Raw genomic sequence first — 19,772 nt, 5'->3', positions numbered from 1 at the left:
GCTGTCTTTGGAACATCAAAATTAAGTTTGTCTATCTTCTCTCCATTTATCATAATTTCCAGAAGATCAACTGTCAAGTTCTCAGTATCCAAAGATGGAATTCATACATGAAAAGGTAGGTGGTGCTTGTGATGTTTCCTACCATAAACTGAATTTGAATTTCTCATAAATGTATATTCTACCCCTCTAAAGAAAGGACAAGGAGGTGTACTTACCAATAGATATTCATCAAGAACCTATCAAATCAAAGTGGGGGCACAGAAAAGGCAGTAGAAGGTGTGGGCCTGCACACAAAAAACCCGTGATAGCTGTAAAACCTCTGACCTGTGGGGTTTATGCAAAAACCTAAATTTGCAACTTGGTAAAACAAGCAGAGATGAGTACGTGAGGAAACTGGGAAGTAAACACGCTGCTAGAGAAATAGAGGTGGAGACACAGGTGGATCTGGTTAGGAATGAATCAGACCATCCTCCAGAAGAGGGCTCCTCCCTGGATGGACCTCCTATAAAAAGGCCATTATCCAAGGCTTCAGCACCCAGCAAGCTCCTTCAGACTACATTCTACTTGCTCCTCTGGTCAAGGAAGTAAGTAAGAGGGAATACATCTAACTTTACCTACTTGGTGTTGAGCAGGGTGGAAAGGCAAAATGTCTGAATGTTTGGGATTCTTTATTTTTGTGGCACCGTTACTAAAAGTTTATTTCAATAGAAGGAAAATAGGACATAATGTGCTTTCTATAAGGCTACTCAGTATTTTCTTAATATAGCTGGGTTTCCTTTTCATTCATTCAGTCAACAAATATACATTAACTACCTTCTATTTGCCAAGGGCTGCTCTTGACTGATTACTTAGCAGTGAAACTTCCTACTCTTAGTATGAGGAGACATTCAGTAAACAATAAATGAATAAGAGTTTCAAATAGTGGTAAGAACAATAAAGAAAATAAGAGAAATGTAGTTAAGTAATGGGAGAGTACTTTAGATTGGATGGCCAGGAAAGATCTTTCTAGGGAATTATCTTTTGAGCTGAGATCTTAAAGACAAAAGAAACCAGTCAAGTTAAGGGGCAAGATTCTAAAGCAGGAGTACATTTATTACAAAGAACAAAAATAAGCTAATGTGCCTACAGCATATTTCACCAGAGGAACAATGGTATATGTGATATCAGAGACCTAGATGGGGTAAACCATATAAAGAGGGGCATAGTAGAGTTTGTACATTATTTTAAGAACATGAGAAGTCATGGGAGAATATTAAGCAGGAAGAGTAAGATAACCTAAATATATGTTTTTAAAAGATTGTTAGGGGCTGCTGTTATGTGGAAAACAGTATAATAGGAGAGCAATAGTGGGAACAAGGACATGGACTGCAGTTTAGGTGAGAGATGATAGGCATACAGAACTAACTCTTTGCTCCAGCCAAATTCTAGAAGTTATCCTTGATTCCTGTCTTTCCCTTCTATCACATTGATTCATTACCAGGTCCAGTTAACTCTACCTACAAGACATGCCAAATCCATCTGTCACCCTCTCCATCACTACCACCCTTGTTCAGGCTATTTATCACTCCCAGCTCTGACTATAATATATGAAAACACTCCAACTTACTTATTCATTTTTCTATTGATAGATACTTGCGTTGTTTCTATTTGGGGGGGTATTACAAATAAGGGGGCTATGAACATTTTTGTACACGGTTCTTGGTTACACATGTGTTTATAATTCAATTGGGAATGTTCCATGAATTAATTACTGAGTCTTAGATACTGGCAAATAATTTTCCAAAGTACTTCTGCCAGTGTATGCTCCTCTAACAGTATATGAAAAATCCAGTTTCTTCCCATGAATATTTGAGACTGTAAAGTTTCTTTTTTCTTCTGTTTTTTTAGTCATTTTGGTGGGTATACTGTGGTCACACACTGTAATTTTAATTTGCATTTCCCTGATGATTAATAAGGTTGAGAATTTTTGGCATGTTTATTAGTTATTTGGATATCCTTTTTTGTTAAGGTCTTATGATCTCTACCCATGTTTCTATTGGGTTGTCTGTATTTTTTGTATTGATATATAGGAATTATTTTTATATTTAGGATAGAGCTCTTTATTAGCTAGCCCACTCTGTGGCTTTCCCTTCTCTCCTTTAATAGCATCTTTGAATGAATAGACATTCCTACTTTTAATGAAGTCCATTTTATTGATCCTTTTCTTTATGATTAATACTTTTTGAGTTCTATTTGAGAAGTACTTCTCTACCCGACGGTCTTGAAGATATTCTCATATGTTATCATCTTTTATCTTTTATATGTAAAATCCACCTGGGAACTAATTTATTTTTTCACTGATCCATTTGCTTGACCTTGCACTAATACCATGCTGTCTTCCTTTATAATATACTTTGACATCTGATACCTCCTCAAACTTTGTCTTCATTAAGATTGTTGTCTTGGCTAACTCTTAGCCCTTATAATTTCATATAAATCTTAGAAATCACCATATCAGTCTTTATTTTTAAAAATAACAGGGATCCTGAATAGGATTTTATTGCATGAATAAATGAACTTGGGGAGATTTGACATCTTAACAATGTTGAGATTTTCAACTCAGGAGCAATGCATAATCTTCTATTTATCTAAATCTTCTTTAATCTCAGTAACATAATTTTCTGGTACAGATCTTTCATGTTTTTCATTAGATTTAGTCGTAGAAATTTTTTCATTTTTTCATATTTTTGTAAATAACATCAATTTTTATTTCATTTTCTAATTATTGCTTTTGTATAGAAATACAATTGATTTTGTGTATCTATCTTATCCCAACAATATTGCTAATTTTATTTGTTCTAATAGTTTAGCTGTACATTGCTTTTGGATTTTCCACATGCAAAAGCCATATCATTCTGTAAGTAATGAGAGTTTTGTTACTTACCTTACAATTACTCTGTTTCTAATTCTTTTTCTTCACTTGTTGCTCTGGTTATGACCTTCAATACAATGCTGAATAGGATAACTGGTGCATTAGTCTCATTCCCACACTCAGAGATGAAAGCTGAATTTCACGTATGATGAAAATTTCCAGTTCTATAACATCTTCATAGACTTAATTAATATTTTATTTATAAATCAAAATTAATGTTGCATTTTATCAAATGGGGTTTTTGCATCCATTAAGATGTTCATACAATTCTTCCCCATTATTGTATTAGAGTAGCTAATTGATCAGTTCTCAAATGATGAAACAAATGAATTTTGGAATAATATTTACTTGGGTGTGACATATACTCTTTTCATATGACAATGGATTTAATTTACTATTATTTTCTCTCAGAGTTTTTATATCCATACTTATGAAAGAAATTGTCCTGAAAATTTTGTTTCTTATAATATCCTTGTCAGGTTCTCAGTATTGAGGTTATGCTGGATTCATAACATGGTGAATTTTTCTCATCTCTCTGGAACAAGCTGTACGATGTTAGTGTTCTCTCTTGCACATTAAATAAATTCAGGAGAAAAGCCATCTGACCTACAGTCTCCCACCACACATATATTGGAAATGTATTCATTTAAGATTTCATTTCTCTAACAAATATAGGCCTATTTAGGTTTTCTATTTCTTGTTGATTCAGTTTTGGTAAGATGCATTTTTCTAGAAATGTTTCCATTTCATTTAAATTTTCAAATTGATTATATAGGTTTCCAGAATGTGCTCTTATCTTTTGAATGACTGCAAAATTTATTGCAATATCACCTTTTACTTTCCAGTTATTGCTTACTTATGCCTTTGCTCTTCTTTCCTTGATTAATCTTGTAAGCCTTTGCTCTTCTTTCCTTGATTAATCTTTTAAGGTCAATAAATTTTATTAAATTTTTTGAAAATTTTGGGTTTCTTAATTCTTTCAATTTGTTTTCTATTTCATTAATATCAGGTCTTACCTTTATTATTTCCTTTATTATGCTTTCTTTGGGCCTAATTTGGTCTTTTTCAAACTTTTTGAGATGTATGCTTAGGTTATACAGCCTTTTTAATATATGCTTTTTTTTTTTGAGAGGGCATCTCTCATATTTATTGATCAAATGGTTGTTAACAACAATAAAATTCTGTATAGGGCAATGCACAATCATTAATCCACCCCAAGCCTAATTCTCAACAGTCTCGGATCTTCTGAAGCACAACGAACAAGTTCTTACATGGTGAACAAATTCTTACATAGTGAATAAGTTCTTACATTGTGAACAGTACAAGGGCAGTCATCACAGAAACTTTTGGTTTTGATCACACATTATGAACGATAAACAATCAGGTCAAATATGAATATTCGTTTGATTTTTATACTTGATTTATAAGTGGATCCCACATTTCTCCCTTTATTATTATTGTTGTTGTTATTATTATTATTATTATTGTTATTTTTAATAAATGTTGAAGTGGTAGGTAGATGCAAGATAAAGGTAGAAAACATAGTTTAGTGTTGTAAGAGAGCAAATGTAGATGATCAGGTGTGTGCCTGTAGACTATGTGTTAATCCAAGCTAGACAAGGGCAATAAAACATCCACGGATGCAGAAGAGTTCTCTCAAAACAGGAGAGGTGAGGTTCTAAGCCTCACCTCTGTTGATCCCCAATTTCTCACCTGATGACCCCCCTGCGTAATATATGCTTTTAATACAGGCACTTAAACTATACATTTCTCTTTAGGCATGGAATTAATGTATCCCACATTTGCTATTTCTTATTTTTATTTTAATTCAAATTATTATCTAATTTTCATTAAAATTTATTCCATTACCCATTTGTTATTTAAAACTTATAGCTTAATTTCCATACCTTTGGAGATTTTTCTAGTTATCTTTCTATTACTGAATTATAGGTTCATTCCACTGTGGTGGAAAATAAATTCTGCATGACTTTAATACTTTAAAATTTGTTGAAACCTATTTTATGACCCATCATATAGTAAAATTTTTAATGTTTCATGTTCATTTCAAAAGGACATGTATTCCAGAGTTGTTAGGTGCAATGTTCAATATATATTGGTTAATATTTTTATTCATAGTTTTGTGGAAGTCTTACATATCCTTAAAATTTTGTGTCCACTTGTCTATCAGTTGTTAGGAGAGGTGTACTACCCACTATGATTATAGATTTGTCCCATTTCCCCATATAACTGTCACTTTTTCTTTTATGTTTTTTGAGGTTGTTATAAGGTACATATTAATTTACATTTTTTATTTCTTTCTGGTGAATTGACTTTTATTGTTGTAGAATATACTTATACTAATGATTTTTGCCTTAAAGTTTACTCTATAAATATTAATATATCAACAGCTTTCTTCCAGTGTTTGAACGGTGTATCTTTTTTAATCCTTTTACATTCAGCCACACTGATCAGTTAGCAAATTAGTTTTTGGAGAACTGATTTTTAGTAAGTTGGTATTAGAAAAACCTCCTGCTTCTAAGAAGCAGGTCTTTTAAAATCTTACTATGTGCAGTGGCCAGATCAGCAAACAGGATGGTCTTTTCTAGAACATAATGAGATCTATGAAACTATCTAAATCTTACTGTGGATGGATTCAATGCAAAGAAATTGGCAGTTTTAATATTTAGTCAAAATCTGCATTGATTTTTACTACAGAGATGGGAGATAGAAGTTTTTAATGACTATTCCATTTTTAAAGATGAGCTAAAAAGGGGAACATGAAGATTTAAACATGTGAAAATTCACTATAATAATTTATATGACCCAGAATAAAGAAAATAAACACAAGAAAGTAAATTTCTATTTATTCTTTCTAGGTTCACTTACATTCCCAGAAGATGTCCACTCTCTTGGAAAACATCATTGCCATCATTGACTTATTCCACCAATACTCAAAAACAGATAATGAGACGGACTCGCTAAGCAAAAAAGAGCTGAAGGAACTTCTGGAAAAAGAGTTTCAGACAATCCTGAAGGTAAAAGATACTTGCTACATCTAAAGGGCATGAAATCTCTGTTCTGCATCAATCATTGGACAAAGGATAATTGTATAACTGGGGGGATTTATTCTGGAATAGGAACACACTTGATTACTTCAAAACATATACTTTTTTTTTACCTCCCTTTTATAACCACAGTAAAAACACATGTATGCCCACAACACAAACACACACACACACACACACACACACACACACACACACACTGTGAATGAAAAATGATATTTATTTACACTGACAAAAAACAAACACGAAATAGTTCATCATAATATTTTTCCTAACATCAAGAATGTTAAAAGGGTGTATTTAAAAGACAATTCAATCAATGGATTTTACAAAATATTGATATTTCGAGTAGGAAAAAGAAGCAGTTGTCTATTAAATCTTGTGTCACCATACCAGTGTTCAAGATTTATTTCTTTTAGTACACTACCTATACTTTCCTGCAAAGTCAAAATAAGGTAAACATTATTAAGGGGAAAAAAACACTTTGCTTCCAAATTATACTCAAAGACTCACATTTCCAAAATTGCCTTAAAATAATTTACCAGAACATGTGAGTCATTCTTATAAATACTCTCTGCACTCTGCCTTCTAATGTTACAGAATCCGGATGACCCAGACACAGCTGATATTCTGATGCATATCCTTGACATAGACCACAACAAGGAAATAGACTTCACAGAGTTCTTTCTCATGGTATTCAAGTTAGCTCAAGCATACTATCATTCTAACGAAAGGCAGTATTTCCAAACACCAAGACAAAAGCAGAAAAAGTATGAATACAATAACCAAGATGAAGAAGATGATATAGAGGAAGAAACAGATGAAGATGAGGAGACAAGAACAAGAAAACACACTCATTCAAGAACTGATAGAAAGGGGAATAAACCAAGATTCACGAGCCCAAAACGAAAAGGCAAAAAACGTTCTACTTCTAGGACTCAGGAGAAAAAAGAAGAAATATCCATTACTGGACACAAAAATGAGTCTGAGAAAAAACATGACTCACGAAGGAAAAAAAACGAAGTTTCAAGTTTCAATGAAGTACAAGAAAGAAGGTACAAGCCAAGTGTAACAAGACATGCAACAGACAATAGATGTACAGAAGATGTATATTGTTATGAACACACAAAACAAGTGAGTGAAAAAAGGAAAAAAACAGAAAATGACGATTCATATAACACTAGCCAGGAAACATTGCTTAGTGCTACAGATTATCAAATGCAGGTAAAAGAAAAATTAGAAAAATCAGGTATGTTATCAGAACAAAATGAGAAAAGACAAGGAAATTCATATCACCAAACGAAAGTTTCCGAAAGCTCAAATGAAAATGCAACATCTGAATCCAGAAAAACCAGAAAACAAGGGCCCAGGCTGAATCAGTACAGAGACAGTGAAGGACAATTGGAAGAGACAGAGAGACAAGATGGGTATGGGAAACAAACACACAGTGGATATGGACAGGATCAGTCACAACACAGCTCCAGACACACTGGGTCTCATCAAGAGCAGACAGATACTCATGGGCACCGTGCAACTGCTCATGGAGAGTCAGACTCTGCTGTCTATAGAAGACAAGGATTAACTCATGGAGAGTCTGAAGAGAGATATAGACAACCGGGTACTAATCGGGAAGAGACATTCTCTACACGACAGAATGACGCAGCACATGGGCAGTACAGACCAAGCACAAGAGGAAGACAAGAAACCAGGTATGAGCAGTCAGCAGAGAGCTCCAGATTCTCAGGCACTGGACATGGACAATCATCCTCTGGATCCAGGACGAGGAGACAACAGGGATACAGTGACAGTCAGGCCAATGACAGTGAACGACAAACAGAAGTGACAAGTACGCAACCCCATGGGACATCTGCGTCTGGTTCCAGGACACAACGTGGGTCCCCACATGCCCACTCAGCAAACAGCTCCAGGAACTCAGGGTCACATCACAGAACGACAGCCACCCAGAGGGAGCCTCACATTGCCCATGGACGTGCAGAATCCAGACCTGGAGGGAGACCAGGATACCGCCACGAGGAGGCAAGAGACAGCTCTAGACATGACGGCTCCCATGAGGGTCAGGCTGCCAGTGGAGAAGTCTCTGAGTCTTCCCAAGGATGGCACGGACTCAGCACTGGACCGAGACAAGGATCCCACCATGAGCAGGCAAGAGACAGCTCAAGCCATGCAGGGTCACAACACCACCAAAGTGCCCCCCAGGGATGGTCCGATTCTGCCCGTGGACAGTCACATTCTCACAGTGCAGGTGGGCACAGATCGGGCCAGGAACAATCAGGAGACACCTCTGGGCACACAGAGTCACATCATGTACAGACAGCCAACCAAAGGCCGTCTGACTCTGCCAATGGATGGGCAGTATCCAACCCTAGGGAAAGACAAGGCCACCACCGTGAACAGTCAGGAGATACCACCAGACACTCATGGACTGGACGTGGACAAGATTCATCTGGATCCACTTACAGCAGAAGCCAGGGAGCCACTAGGAACCGGGCCAGTGATAGTGAAGGAGTCTCAGAATTTTCAGACAATCAGTCAGCCTCAGGGTATAGACAGTCTGAGTCCAGCACAGCAAACCAACGTGAGTCTGCACGTGTCCAGTCAGGGGGTAGGACTGTGAACTCAGAGTCTCAAGTGTACCAGCTATCCTCCCATGAACAGTCGGATTCAGACCACACACACTCCCAATCCACTACAAGAGTAAGACCAGGATCCCGGCAGGAACAGGGGAGAGTCACCTCTAGATATGACGGCTCCCATGAGGGTCAGGCATCCAAAGGGGAAGACTCTGAGGCTTCCCATGGATGGCCCAGGCACAGCAATGAAGGGAGACGAGGATCCCGCCATGACCAGGCAAGGGACAGCTCTAGACATGATGGCTCCCATGAGGGTGAGGCATCCAGTGGGGAAGACTCGGAGGCTTCCCAGAGACAGCCCGGACACAGTGCTGGAGAGAGAGAAAGACCCCACCACGGGGACGCGAGAGACAGCTCTGGGCATGCTGGGTCGCATCACCACCAAAGTGCCTTCCAGGGACAGTCCGATTTTGCACGTGGTCAGTCACGATCCCGCAGTGCAAGCAGGCACAGATCCGGTCAGGCACAATCAGGAGACAGCTCTAGGCACGCAGGGTCCCGTCACCACCAAACATCCTCTCAGGTAGATAGCTCTAGAAACTCAGGGTCTGGGCATGGACTCAGATCATCTGGATCCAGGACAACTAGAAACCGAGGGTCCAGTCTTAGTCAGCACAGTGATACCGAAGGACAGTTGGAAGAGTCAGAGAGACAAGACGGTTCTGGCGCACGAAGCCACCGTGTATCCGGCCGCGAAGAGTCAGAAGACAGGTATGGACACACTGGCTCTCGTCGACAGCACACAGATATTCGTGGGCGCTCTGCAACTGTCCATGTACAGTCAGATTCTGGTGCCAATAGAAGACAAGCATCTGTTCATGGACAGTCTGAGGAGAGCCATAGAAAATTGCTTTCTCATCACGGAGAGACATCCTTTCCACCAAACAGTGACTCAGCCGACAGGCAGTCCAGATGGAGCACAAGGGGAAGACAAGAAACCCAGCATGAGCAGTCAGCAGAGAGCTCCAGACTCTCAGGTGCTGGACATGGGCAATCATCCTCTGGATCTGGGACAAGGAGACACCGGGGATACAGTGAGAGTCAGGCCAATGACAGCGAACGACAATCAGAAGCTGCAGGTACACAATCCGCGGTCACCCGTGGAACACCAGCGTCTGGTTCCAGGACACAACGTGGGTCCCCACATGTCCAGTCAGCAGACAGCGCTAGGAAATCAGTATCCCATCACAGAACGACACCCACCCAGAGGGAGTCTGACCTTGCCCGCGGACGTGCAGAATCCAGACCTGGAGGGAGACCAGGATCCCGCCACGAGGAGGCAAGAGACAGCTATAGACATGTCGGCTCCCATGAGGGTCAGGCTGCCAGTGGGGAAGTCACTGAGTCTTCCCAAGGATGGCATGGACTCAGCACTGGACCGAGACAAGGATCCCACCATGAGCAGGCGAGAGACAGCTCAAGCCATGCAGGGTCACAACACCACCAAAGTGCCCCCCAGGGACGGTCCGATTCTGCTCGTGGTCAGTCACATTCTCACAGTGCAAGTGGGCACAGATCGGGCCAGGAACAATCAGGAGACACCTCTGGGCATACAGCATCGTATCATGGACAGACAGCCAACCAAAGGCAGTCTGACTCTGCCAATGGATGGGCAGTATCCAACCCTAGGGAAAGACAAGGCCACCACCGTGACCAGTCAGGAGATACCGCCAGACACTCACGGACTGGACGTGGACAAGACTCATCTGGATCTACTTACAGCAGAAGCCAGGGAGCCACTAGGAACCAGGCCAGTGATAGTGAAGGAGTCTCAGAATTTTCAGACAATCAGTCAGCCTCAGGGTATAGACAGTCTGAGTCCAGCACAGCAAACCAACGTGAGTCTGCACGTGTCCAGTCAGGGGGTAGGACTGTGAACTCAGAGTCTCAAGTGTACCAGCTATCCTCCCATGAACAGTCGGATTCAGACCACACACAATCCCAATCCACTACCAGAGTAAGACCAGGATCCCGGCAGGAACAGGGGAGAGTGAGCTCTAGATATGACGGCTCCCATGAGGGTCAGGCGTCCAATGGGGAAGACTCTGAGGCTTCCCATGAACGGCCCAGGCACAGCAATGCAGGGAGACGAGGATCCCACCATGACCAGGCAAGGGACAGCTCTAGACATGATGGCTCCCATGAGGGTGAGGCATCCAGTGGGGAAGACTCGGAGGCTTCCCACAGACAGCCCAGACACAGCACTGGAGAGAGAGAAGGACCCCGCCACGGGGACGCGAGAGACAGCTCTGGGCACGCTGGGTCGCGTCACCACCAAAGTGCCTTCCAGGGACAGTCCGATTTTGCACGTGGTCAGTCACGATCCCGCAGTGCAAGCAGGCACAGATCCGGCCAGGCACAATCAGGAGACAGCTCTGGGCACGCAGGGTCCCGTCACCACCAAACATCCTCTCAGGTAGATAGCCCTAGAAACTCAGGGTCTGGGAATGGACTCAGATCATCTGGATCCAGGACAACTAGAAACCGAGGGTCCAGTCTTAGTCAGCACAGTGATACCGAAGGACAGTTGGAAGAGTCAGAGAGACAAGACGGTTCTGGCGCACGAAGCCACCGTGTATCCGGCCGCGAAGAGTCAGAAGACAGGTATGGACACACTGGCTCTCGTCGACAGCAGACAGACATTCGTGGGCGCTCTGCAACTGTCCATGTACAGTCAGACTCTGGTGCCAATAGAAGACAAGCATCTGTTCATGGACAGTCTGAGGAGAGCCATAGAAAATTGCTTTCTCATCACGGAGAGACATCCTTTCCACCAAACAGTGACTCAGCCGACAGGCAGTCCAGATGGAGCACAAGGGGAAGACAAGAAACCCAGCATGAGCAGTCAGCAGAGAGCTCCAGACTCTCAGGTGCTGGACATGGGCAATCTTCCTCTGGATCTGGGACAAGGAGACACCGGGGATACAGTGAGAGTCAGGCCAATGACAGTGAACGACAATCAGAAGCTGCAGGGACACAATCCGCGGTCACCCGTGGAACACCAGCGTCTGGTTCCAGGACACAACGTGGGTCCCCACATGTCCAGTCAGCAGACAGCTCTAGGAACTCAGTGTCACATCACAGAACGACAGCCACCCAGAGGGAGTCTGACCTTGCCCGCGGACGTGCAGAATCCAGACCTGGAGGGAGACCAGGATCCCGCCACGAGGAGGCAAGAGACAGCTATAGACATGTCGGCTCCCATGAGGGTCAGGCTGCCAGTGGGGAAGTCTCTGAGTCTTCCCAAGGACGGCATGGACTCAGCACTGGACCGAGACAAGGATCCCACCATGAGCAGGCGAGAGACAGCTCAAGCCATGCAGGGTCACAACACCAGCAAAGTGCCCCCCAGGGACGGTTCGATTCTGCTCGTGGTCAGTCACATTCTCACAGTGCAAGTGGGCACAGATCGGGCCAGGAACAATCAGGAGACACCTCTGGGCACACAGCGTTGTATCATGGACAGACAGCCAACCAAAGGCAGTCTGACTCTGCCAATGGATGGGCAGTATCCAACCCTAGGGAAAGACAAGGCCACCACCGTGACCAGTCAGGAGATACCGCCAGACACTCACGGACTGGACGTGGACAAGACTCATCTGGATCTACTTACAGCAGAAGCCAGGGAGCCACTAGGAACCAGGCCAGTGATAGTGAAGGAGTCTCAGAATTTTCAGACAATCAGTCAGCCTCAGGGTATAGACAGTCTGAGTCCAGCACAGCAAACCAACGTGAGTCTGCACGTGTCCAGTCAGGGGGTAGGACTGTGAACTCAGAGTCTCAAGTGTACCAGCTATCCTCCCATGAACAGTCGGATTCAGACCACACACAATCCCAATCCACTACCAGAGTAAGACCAGGATCCCGGCAGGAACAGGGGAGAGTGAGCTCTAGATATGACGGCTCCCATGAGGGTCAGGCGTCCAATGGGGAAGACTCTGAGGCTTCCCATGAACGGCCCAGGCACAGCAATGCAGGGAGACGAGGATCCCGCCATGACCAGGCAAGGGACAGCTCTAGACATGATGGCTCCCATGAGGGTGAGGCATCCAGTGGGGAAGACTCGGAGGCTTCCCACAGACAGCCCAGACACAGCACTGGAGAGAGAGAAGGACCCCGCCACGGGGACGCGAGAGACAGCTCTGGGCACGCTGGGTCGCGTCACCACCAAAGTGCCTTCCAGGGACAGTCCGATTTTGCACGTGGTCAGTCACGATCCCGCAGTGCAAGCAGGCACAGATCCGGCCAGGCACAATCAGGAGACAGCTCTGGGCACGCAGGGTCCCGTCACCACCAAACATCCTCTCAGGTAGATAGCCCTAGAAACTCAGGGTCTGGGAATGGACTCAGATCATCTGGATCCAGGACAACTAGAAACCGAGGGTCCAGTCTTAGTCAGCACAGTGATACCGAAGGACAGTTGGAAGAGTCAGAGAGACAAGACGGTTCTGGCGCACGAAGCCACCGTGTATCCGGCCGCGAAGAGTCAGAAGACAGGTATGGACACACTGGCTCTCGTCGACAGCAGACAGACATTCGTGGGCGCTCTGCAACTGTCCATGTACAGTCAGACTCTGGTGCCAATAGAAGACAAGCATCTGTTCATGGACAGTCTGAGGAGAGCCATAGAAAATTGCTTTCTCATCACGGAGAGACATCCTTTCCACCAAACAGTGACTCAGCCGACAGGCAGTCCAGATGGAGCACAAGGGGAAGACAAGAAACCCAGCATGAGCAGTCAGCAGAGAGCTCCAGACTCTCAGGTGCTGGACATGGGCAATCTTCCTCTGGATCTGGGACAAGGAGACACCGGGGATACAGTGAGAGTCAGGCCAATGACAGTGAACGACAATCAGAAGCTGCAGGGACACAATCCGCGGTCACCCGTGGAACACCAGCGTCTGGTTCCAGGACACAACGTGGGTCCCCACATGTCCAGTCAGCAGACAGCTCTAGGAACTCAGTGTCACATCACAGAACGACAGCCACCCAGAGGGAGTCTGACCTTGCCCGCGGACGTGCAGAATCCAGACCTGGAGGGAGACCAGGATCCCGCCACGAGGAGGCAAGAGACAGCTATAGACATGTCGGCTCCCATGAGGGTCAGGCTGCCAGTGGGGAAGTCTCTGAGTCTTCCCAAGGACGGCATGGACTCAGCACTGGACCGAGACAAGGATCCCACCATGAGCAGGCGAGAGACAGCTCAAGCCATGCAGGGTCACAACACCAGCAAAGTGCCCCCCAGGGACGGTTCGATTCTGCTCGTGGTCAGTCACATTCTCACAGTGCAAGTGGGCACAGATCGGGCCAGGAACAATCAGGAGACACCTCTGGGCACACAGCGTTGTATCATGGACAGACAGCCAACCAAAGGCAGTCTGACTCTGCCAATGGATGGGCAGTATCCAACCCTAGGGAAAGACAAGGCCACCACCGTGACCAGTCAGGAGATACCGCCAGACACTCACGGACTGGACGTGGACAAGACTCATCTGGATCTACTTACAGCAGAAGCCAGGGAGCCACTAGGAACCAGGCCAGTGATAGTGAAGGAGTCTCAGAATTTTCAGACAATCAGTCAGCCTCAGGGTATAGACAGTCTGAGTCCAGCACAGCAAACCAACGTGAGTCTGCACGTGTCCAGTCAGGGGGTAGGACTGTGAACTCAGAGTCTCAAGTGTACCAGCTATCCTCCCATGAACAGTCGGATTCAGACCACACACACTCCCAATCCACTACCAGAGTAAGACCAGGATCCCGGCAGGAACAGGGGAGAGTCAGCTCTAGATATGACGGCTCCTATGAGGGTCAGGCGTCCAATGGGGAAGACTCTGAGGCTTCCCATGAACGGCCCAGGCACAGCAATGCAGGGAGACGAGGATCCCGCCATGACCAGGCAAGGGACAGCTCTAGACATGATGGCTCCCATGAGGGTGAGGCATCCAGTGGGGAAGACTCGGAGGCTTCCCACAGACAGCCCAGACACAGCACTGGAGAGAGAGAAGGATCCCGCCACGGGGACGCGAGAGACAGCTCTGGGCACGCTGGGTCGCGTCACCACCAAAGGGCCTTCCAGGGACAGTCCGATTTTGCACGTGGTCAGTCAGGATCCCGCAGTGCAAGCGGGCACAGATCCGGCCAGGCACAATCAGGAGACAGCTCTAGGCATGCAGGGTCCCGTCACCACCAAACATCCTCTCAGGTAGATAGCCCTAGAAACTCAGGGTCTGGGAATGGACTCAGATCATCTGGATCCAGGACAACTAGAAACCGTGGGTCCAGTCTTAGTCAGCACAGTGATACCGAAGGACAGTTGGAAGAGTCAGAGAGACAAGACGGTTCTGGCGCACGAAGCCACCGTGTATCCGGCCGCGAAGAGTCAGAAGACAGGTATGGACACACTGGCTCTCGTCGACAGCACACAGATATTCGTGGGCGCTCTGCAACTGTCCATGTACAGTCAGACTCTGGTGCCAATAGAAGACAAGCATCTGTTCATGGACAGTCTGAGGAGAGCCATAGAAAATTGCTTTCTCATCACGGAGAGACATCCTTTTCACCAAACAGTGACTCAGCCGACAGGCAGTCCAGATGGAGCACAAGGGGAAGACAAGAAACCCAGCATGAGCAGTCAGCAGAGAGCTCCAGACTCTCAGGTGCTGGACATGGGCAATCGTCCTCTGGATCTGGGACAAGGAGACACCAGGGATACAGTGAGAGTCAGGCCAATGACAGCGAACGACAATCAGAAGCTGCAGGCACACAATCCGCGGTCACCCGTGGAACACCTGCGTCTGGTTCCAGGACACAACGTGGGTCCCCACATGTCCAGTCAGCAGACAGCTCTAGGAACTCAGTGTCCCATCACAGAACGACAGCCACCCAGAGGGAGTCTGACCTTGCCCGCGGACGTGCAGAATCCAGACCTGGAGGGAGACCAGGATCCCGCCACGAGGAGGCAGGAGACAGCTATAGACATGTCGGCTCCCATGAGGGTCAGGCTGCCAGTGGGGAAGTCTCTGAGTCTTCCCAAGGACGGCATGGACTCAGCACTGGACCGAGACAAGGATCCCACCATGAGCAGGCGAGAGACAGTTCAAGCCATGCAGGGTCACAACACCAGCAAAGTGCCCCCCAGGGACGGTCTGATTCTGCTCGTGGTCAGTCACATTCTCACAGTGCAAGTGGGCACAGATCGGGCCAGGAACAATCAGGAGACACCTCTGGGCATACAGTGTCGTATCATGGACAGACAGCCAACCAAAGGCAGTCTGACTCTGCCAATGGATGGGCAGTATCCAACCCTAGGGAAAGACAAGGCCACCACCGTGACCAGTCAGGAGATACCGCCAGACACTCACGGACTGGACGTGGACAAGACTCATCTGGATCTACTTACAGCAGAAGCCAGGGAGCCACTAGGAACCAGGCCAGTGATAGTGAAGGAGTCTCAGAATTTTCAGACAATCAGTCAGCCTCAGGGTATAGACAGTCTGAGTCCAGCACAGCAAACCAACGTGAGTCTGCACGTGTCCAGTCAGGGGGTAGGACTGTGAACTCAGAGTCTCAAGTGTACCAGCTATCCTCCCATGAACAGTCGGATTCAGACCACACACAGTCCCAATCCACTACCAGAGTAAGACCAGGATCCCGGCAGGAACAGGGGAGAGTCAGCTCTAGATATGACGGCTCCCATGAGGGTCAGACGTCCAATGGGGAAGACTCTGAGGCTTCCCATGAACGGCCCAGGCACAGCAATGGAGGGAGACGAGGATCCCGCCATGACCAGGCAAGGGACAGCTCTAGACATGATGGCTCCCATGAGGGTGAGGCATCCAGTGGGGAAGACTCGGAGGCTTCCCACAGACAGCCCAGACACAGCACTGGAGAGAGAGAAGGATCCCGCCACGGGGACGCGAGAGACAGCTCTGGGCACACTGGGTCGCGTCACCACCAAAGGGCCTTCCAGGGACAGTCCGATTTTGCACGTGGTCAGTCAGGATCCCGCAGTGCAAGCGGGCACAGATCCGGCAAGACACAATCAGGAGACAGCTCTAGGTACGCAGGGTCCCATCACCACCAAACATCCTCTCAGGTAGATGGCCCTAGAAACTCAGAGGCTCGGCATGGACAGAGATCATTTGGATCCAGGACAACTAGAAATCGAGGGTCCAGTCTTAGTCAGCACAGTGATACCGAAGGACAGTTGGAAGAGTCAGAGAGACAAGACGGTTCTGGCGCACGAAGCCACCGTGTATCCGGCCGCGAAGAGTCAGAAGACAGGTATGGACACACTGGCTCTCGTCGACAGCAGACAGACATTCGTGGGCGCTCTGCGACTGTCCACGGACAGTCAGACTCTGGTGCCAATAGAGGACAAGGATCTGTTCACCGACAGTCTGAGGAGAGCCATAGAAAATTGCTTTCTCATCAGGGAGAGACATCCTTTCCACCACACAGTGACTCAGCCGACAGGGAGTCCAGATGGAGCACAAGAGGAAGACAAGAAACCCAGCATGACCAGTCAGCAGAGAGCTCCAGACTCCCAGGTGCTGGACATGGGCAATCGTACTCTGGATCTGGGACAAGGAGACACCGGGGATCCGGTGAGAGTCAGGCCAACGACAGCGAACAACAATCAGAAGTTGCAGGTACACAATCCGCGGTCACCCGTGGAACACCTGCGTCTGGTACCAGGACACAACGTGGGTCCCCACATGCCCACTCAGCAGACAGCTCCAGGAACTCAGGGTCACATCACAGAACGACAGCCACCCAGAGGGAGCCTGACCTTGCCCACGGACGTGCAGAATCCAGACCTGGAGGGAGACCAGGATCCCGCCACGAAGTGGCAAGAGACAGATCTAGACATGACGGCTCCCATGAGGGTCAGGCTGCCAGTGGGGAAGTCTCTGAGTCTTCCCAAAGACGGCATGGACTAAGCACTGGACCGAGACAAGGATCCCACCATGAGCAGGCGAGAGACAGCTCAAGCCATGCAGGGTCACAACACCACCGAAGTGCCCCCCAGGGAAGGTCCGATTCTGCTCATGGTCAGTCACATTCTCACAGTGCAAGTGGGCACAGATCAGGCCAGGAACAATCAGGAGACACCTCTGGGCATACAGGGTCGCATCATGGACAGACAGCCAACCAAAGGCAGTCTGACTCTGCCAATGGATGGGCAGTATCCAACCCTAGGGAAAGACAAGGCCACCACCGTGACCAGTCAGGAGATACCGCCAGACACTCACGGACTGGACGTGGACAAGATTCAACTGGATCCACTTACAGCAGAAGCCAGGGAGCCACTAGGAACCAGGCCAGTGATAGTGAAGGAGTCTCAGAATTTTCAGACAATCAGTCAGCCTCAGGGTATAGACAGTCTGAGTCCAGCACAGCAAACCAACGTGAGTCTGCACGTGTCCAGTCAGGGGGTAGGACTGTGAACTCAGAGTCTCAAGTGTACCAGCTATCCTCCCATGAACAGTCGGATTCAGACCACACACAATCCCAATCCACTACCAGAGTACGACCAGGATCCTGGCAGGAACAGGGGAGAGTGAGCTCTAGATATGACGGCTCCCATGAGGGTCAGGCGTCCAATGGGGAAGACTCTGAGGCTTCCCACAGATGGCCCAGGCACAGCAATGGAGGATCCCGCCATGACCAGGCAAGGGACAGCTCTAGACATGATGGCTCCCATGAGGGTGAGGCATCCAGTGGGGAAGACTCGGAGGCTTCCCACAGACAGCCCAGACACAGCGCTGGAGAGAGAGAAGGATCCCGCCACGGGGACGCGAGAGACAGCTCTGGGCACGCTGGGTCGCATCACCACCAAAGTGCCTTCCAGGGACAGTCCAATTTTGCACGTGGTCAGTCAGGATCCCGCAGTGCAAGCGGGCACAGATCCAGCCAGGCACAGTCAGGAGACAGCTCTAGGCACGCAGGGTCCCATCACAGACAGCCAGCCACCCACAGGCAGTCTGACTCTGCCCATGGACGGGTATCTTCTACTAGTAGGGAATGGCAAGACCACGAGCATGGCCCATCAGAAGATACCGCCAGACACTCAGGGACTGGACGTGGACAAGCATCATCTGCATCCAGTTACAGCAGAAGCTACGGTGGCAGTAGTACTTATGCCAGTGTTAGTGAACTTGTTTCAGGATTCTCAATTAGTCATTTTCAGTCCATTTAGATTCCATTTTAAGAAACCCAAATCCCGTTTTTCCTCAGTATTCTTCATCTAATCCTGGTAACTCTTATTTTCATCCTAAGTGGATATCCACTCATGGACAGCGTGACTCATTCCTGGAACAGTCACGTTCTATTAGAATGCAAAAGTAAGAATCTCCACAGTGTCAATTAGGTGACTGCAGCCCACATTCTCTGTTTGAGCATGCATACACCTTATCCCCTTATGGGACATCTAGTGTCACGTCAATAGTGTGGGAAGGGTCAGTCCATGGTCATTCTGATACTCCTTCTCAGGAGTCAGGTTATAATTCAAGAATGCCATCATTTGGCAGTCATCATCAATCTGCAAGTAATAATTTTCAGTCTATGGTTAATGAAAGGCAAGTGCACAGTTCAGGCCATGGCTGGCAATATGGCAGCTATGGAAATGCCAATTATGACTATGGACAGTCTGGCTTTGGAGAGTCTCAATATGAAAGAGTCAGTCATGATGCCAGGCCTGTGGGATGCATGGACAAATGTGAATATGGAGAAGAATTTATGAGTTCCAATATAAGAAGCAGTAATGTATGCTCAGGATTATATCGTCATTCAACTGATATTTCAAAACAGCTGGGGTTTGGTCAGTCTCTAAGATACTATTATTATGAGTGAGAAACCAATAGAGAAGTAATTTTCCCAAGAATAGGAGAATAGCCAAGACACAACTCTGAATCAAGTAACTTCTCATTATGCTTTCAGGAAGTTATTTTTTCACTTTAAAAAAAAGTAAGTTATACTATTTGTTTACTTTGGTGATAGTTTCTTTCTATTCTCTAGGATGCTTTTAAATTTATAGTTAAGAAAAGGTGAATGGAAGAAATCAACATCATAGAAAATTATGAGTATTTCGGGAGATAGGGATTCAAGTAAGGATTTTTCTTTTAAGAGATTAAATTTTAGAAC

General features: G+C 46.4%; 1 protein-coding gene across 1 annotated transcript; it reads left to right on the top strand.

Annotated features, from left to right (window-relative positions):
• Positions 1–431: 431 nt before the first annotated feature.
• On the top strand, positions 432–19,238 carry FLG (filaggrin). The gene is made up of 3 exons (XM_017659539.3): positions 432–584; positions 5,788–5,946; positions 6,577–19,238. Exons 2-3 carry the CDS (start codon positions 5,809–5,811, stop codon positions 18,826–18,828), a joined length of 12,390 nt encoding a protein of 4,129 aa, XP_017515028.3. The 5' UTR covers positions 432–584; positions 5,788–5,808; the 3' UTR covers positions 18,829–19,238.
• The last annotated feature ends 534 nt before the right edge of the window (positions 19,239–19,772 follow it).

Source organism: Manis javanica, chromosome 4 (genome assembly GCF_040802235.1).
Source record: "Manis javanica isolate MJ-LG chromosome 4, MJ_LKY, whole genome shotgun sequence".
NCBI lineage: Eukaryota > Metazoa > Chordata > Mammalia > Pholidota > Manidae > Manis > Manis javanica.
The sequence above is the reverse complement of the archived record's forward strand: the minus strand, read 5'-3'. Positions and strand labels throughout refer to the sequence as shown.

Coding starts and splice junctions, on each gene's coding strand:
- FLG (XM_017659539.3), top strand. CDS start 5,809: ATGTCCACTCTCTTGGAAAACATCATTGCCATCATTGACTTATTCCAC. Junction 5,947..6,576: donor AGTTTCAGACAATCCTGAAG/GTAAAAGATACT, acceptor CTAATGTTACAG/AATCCGGATGACCCAGACAC.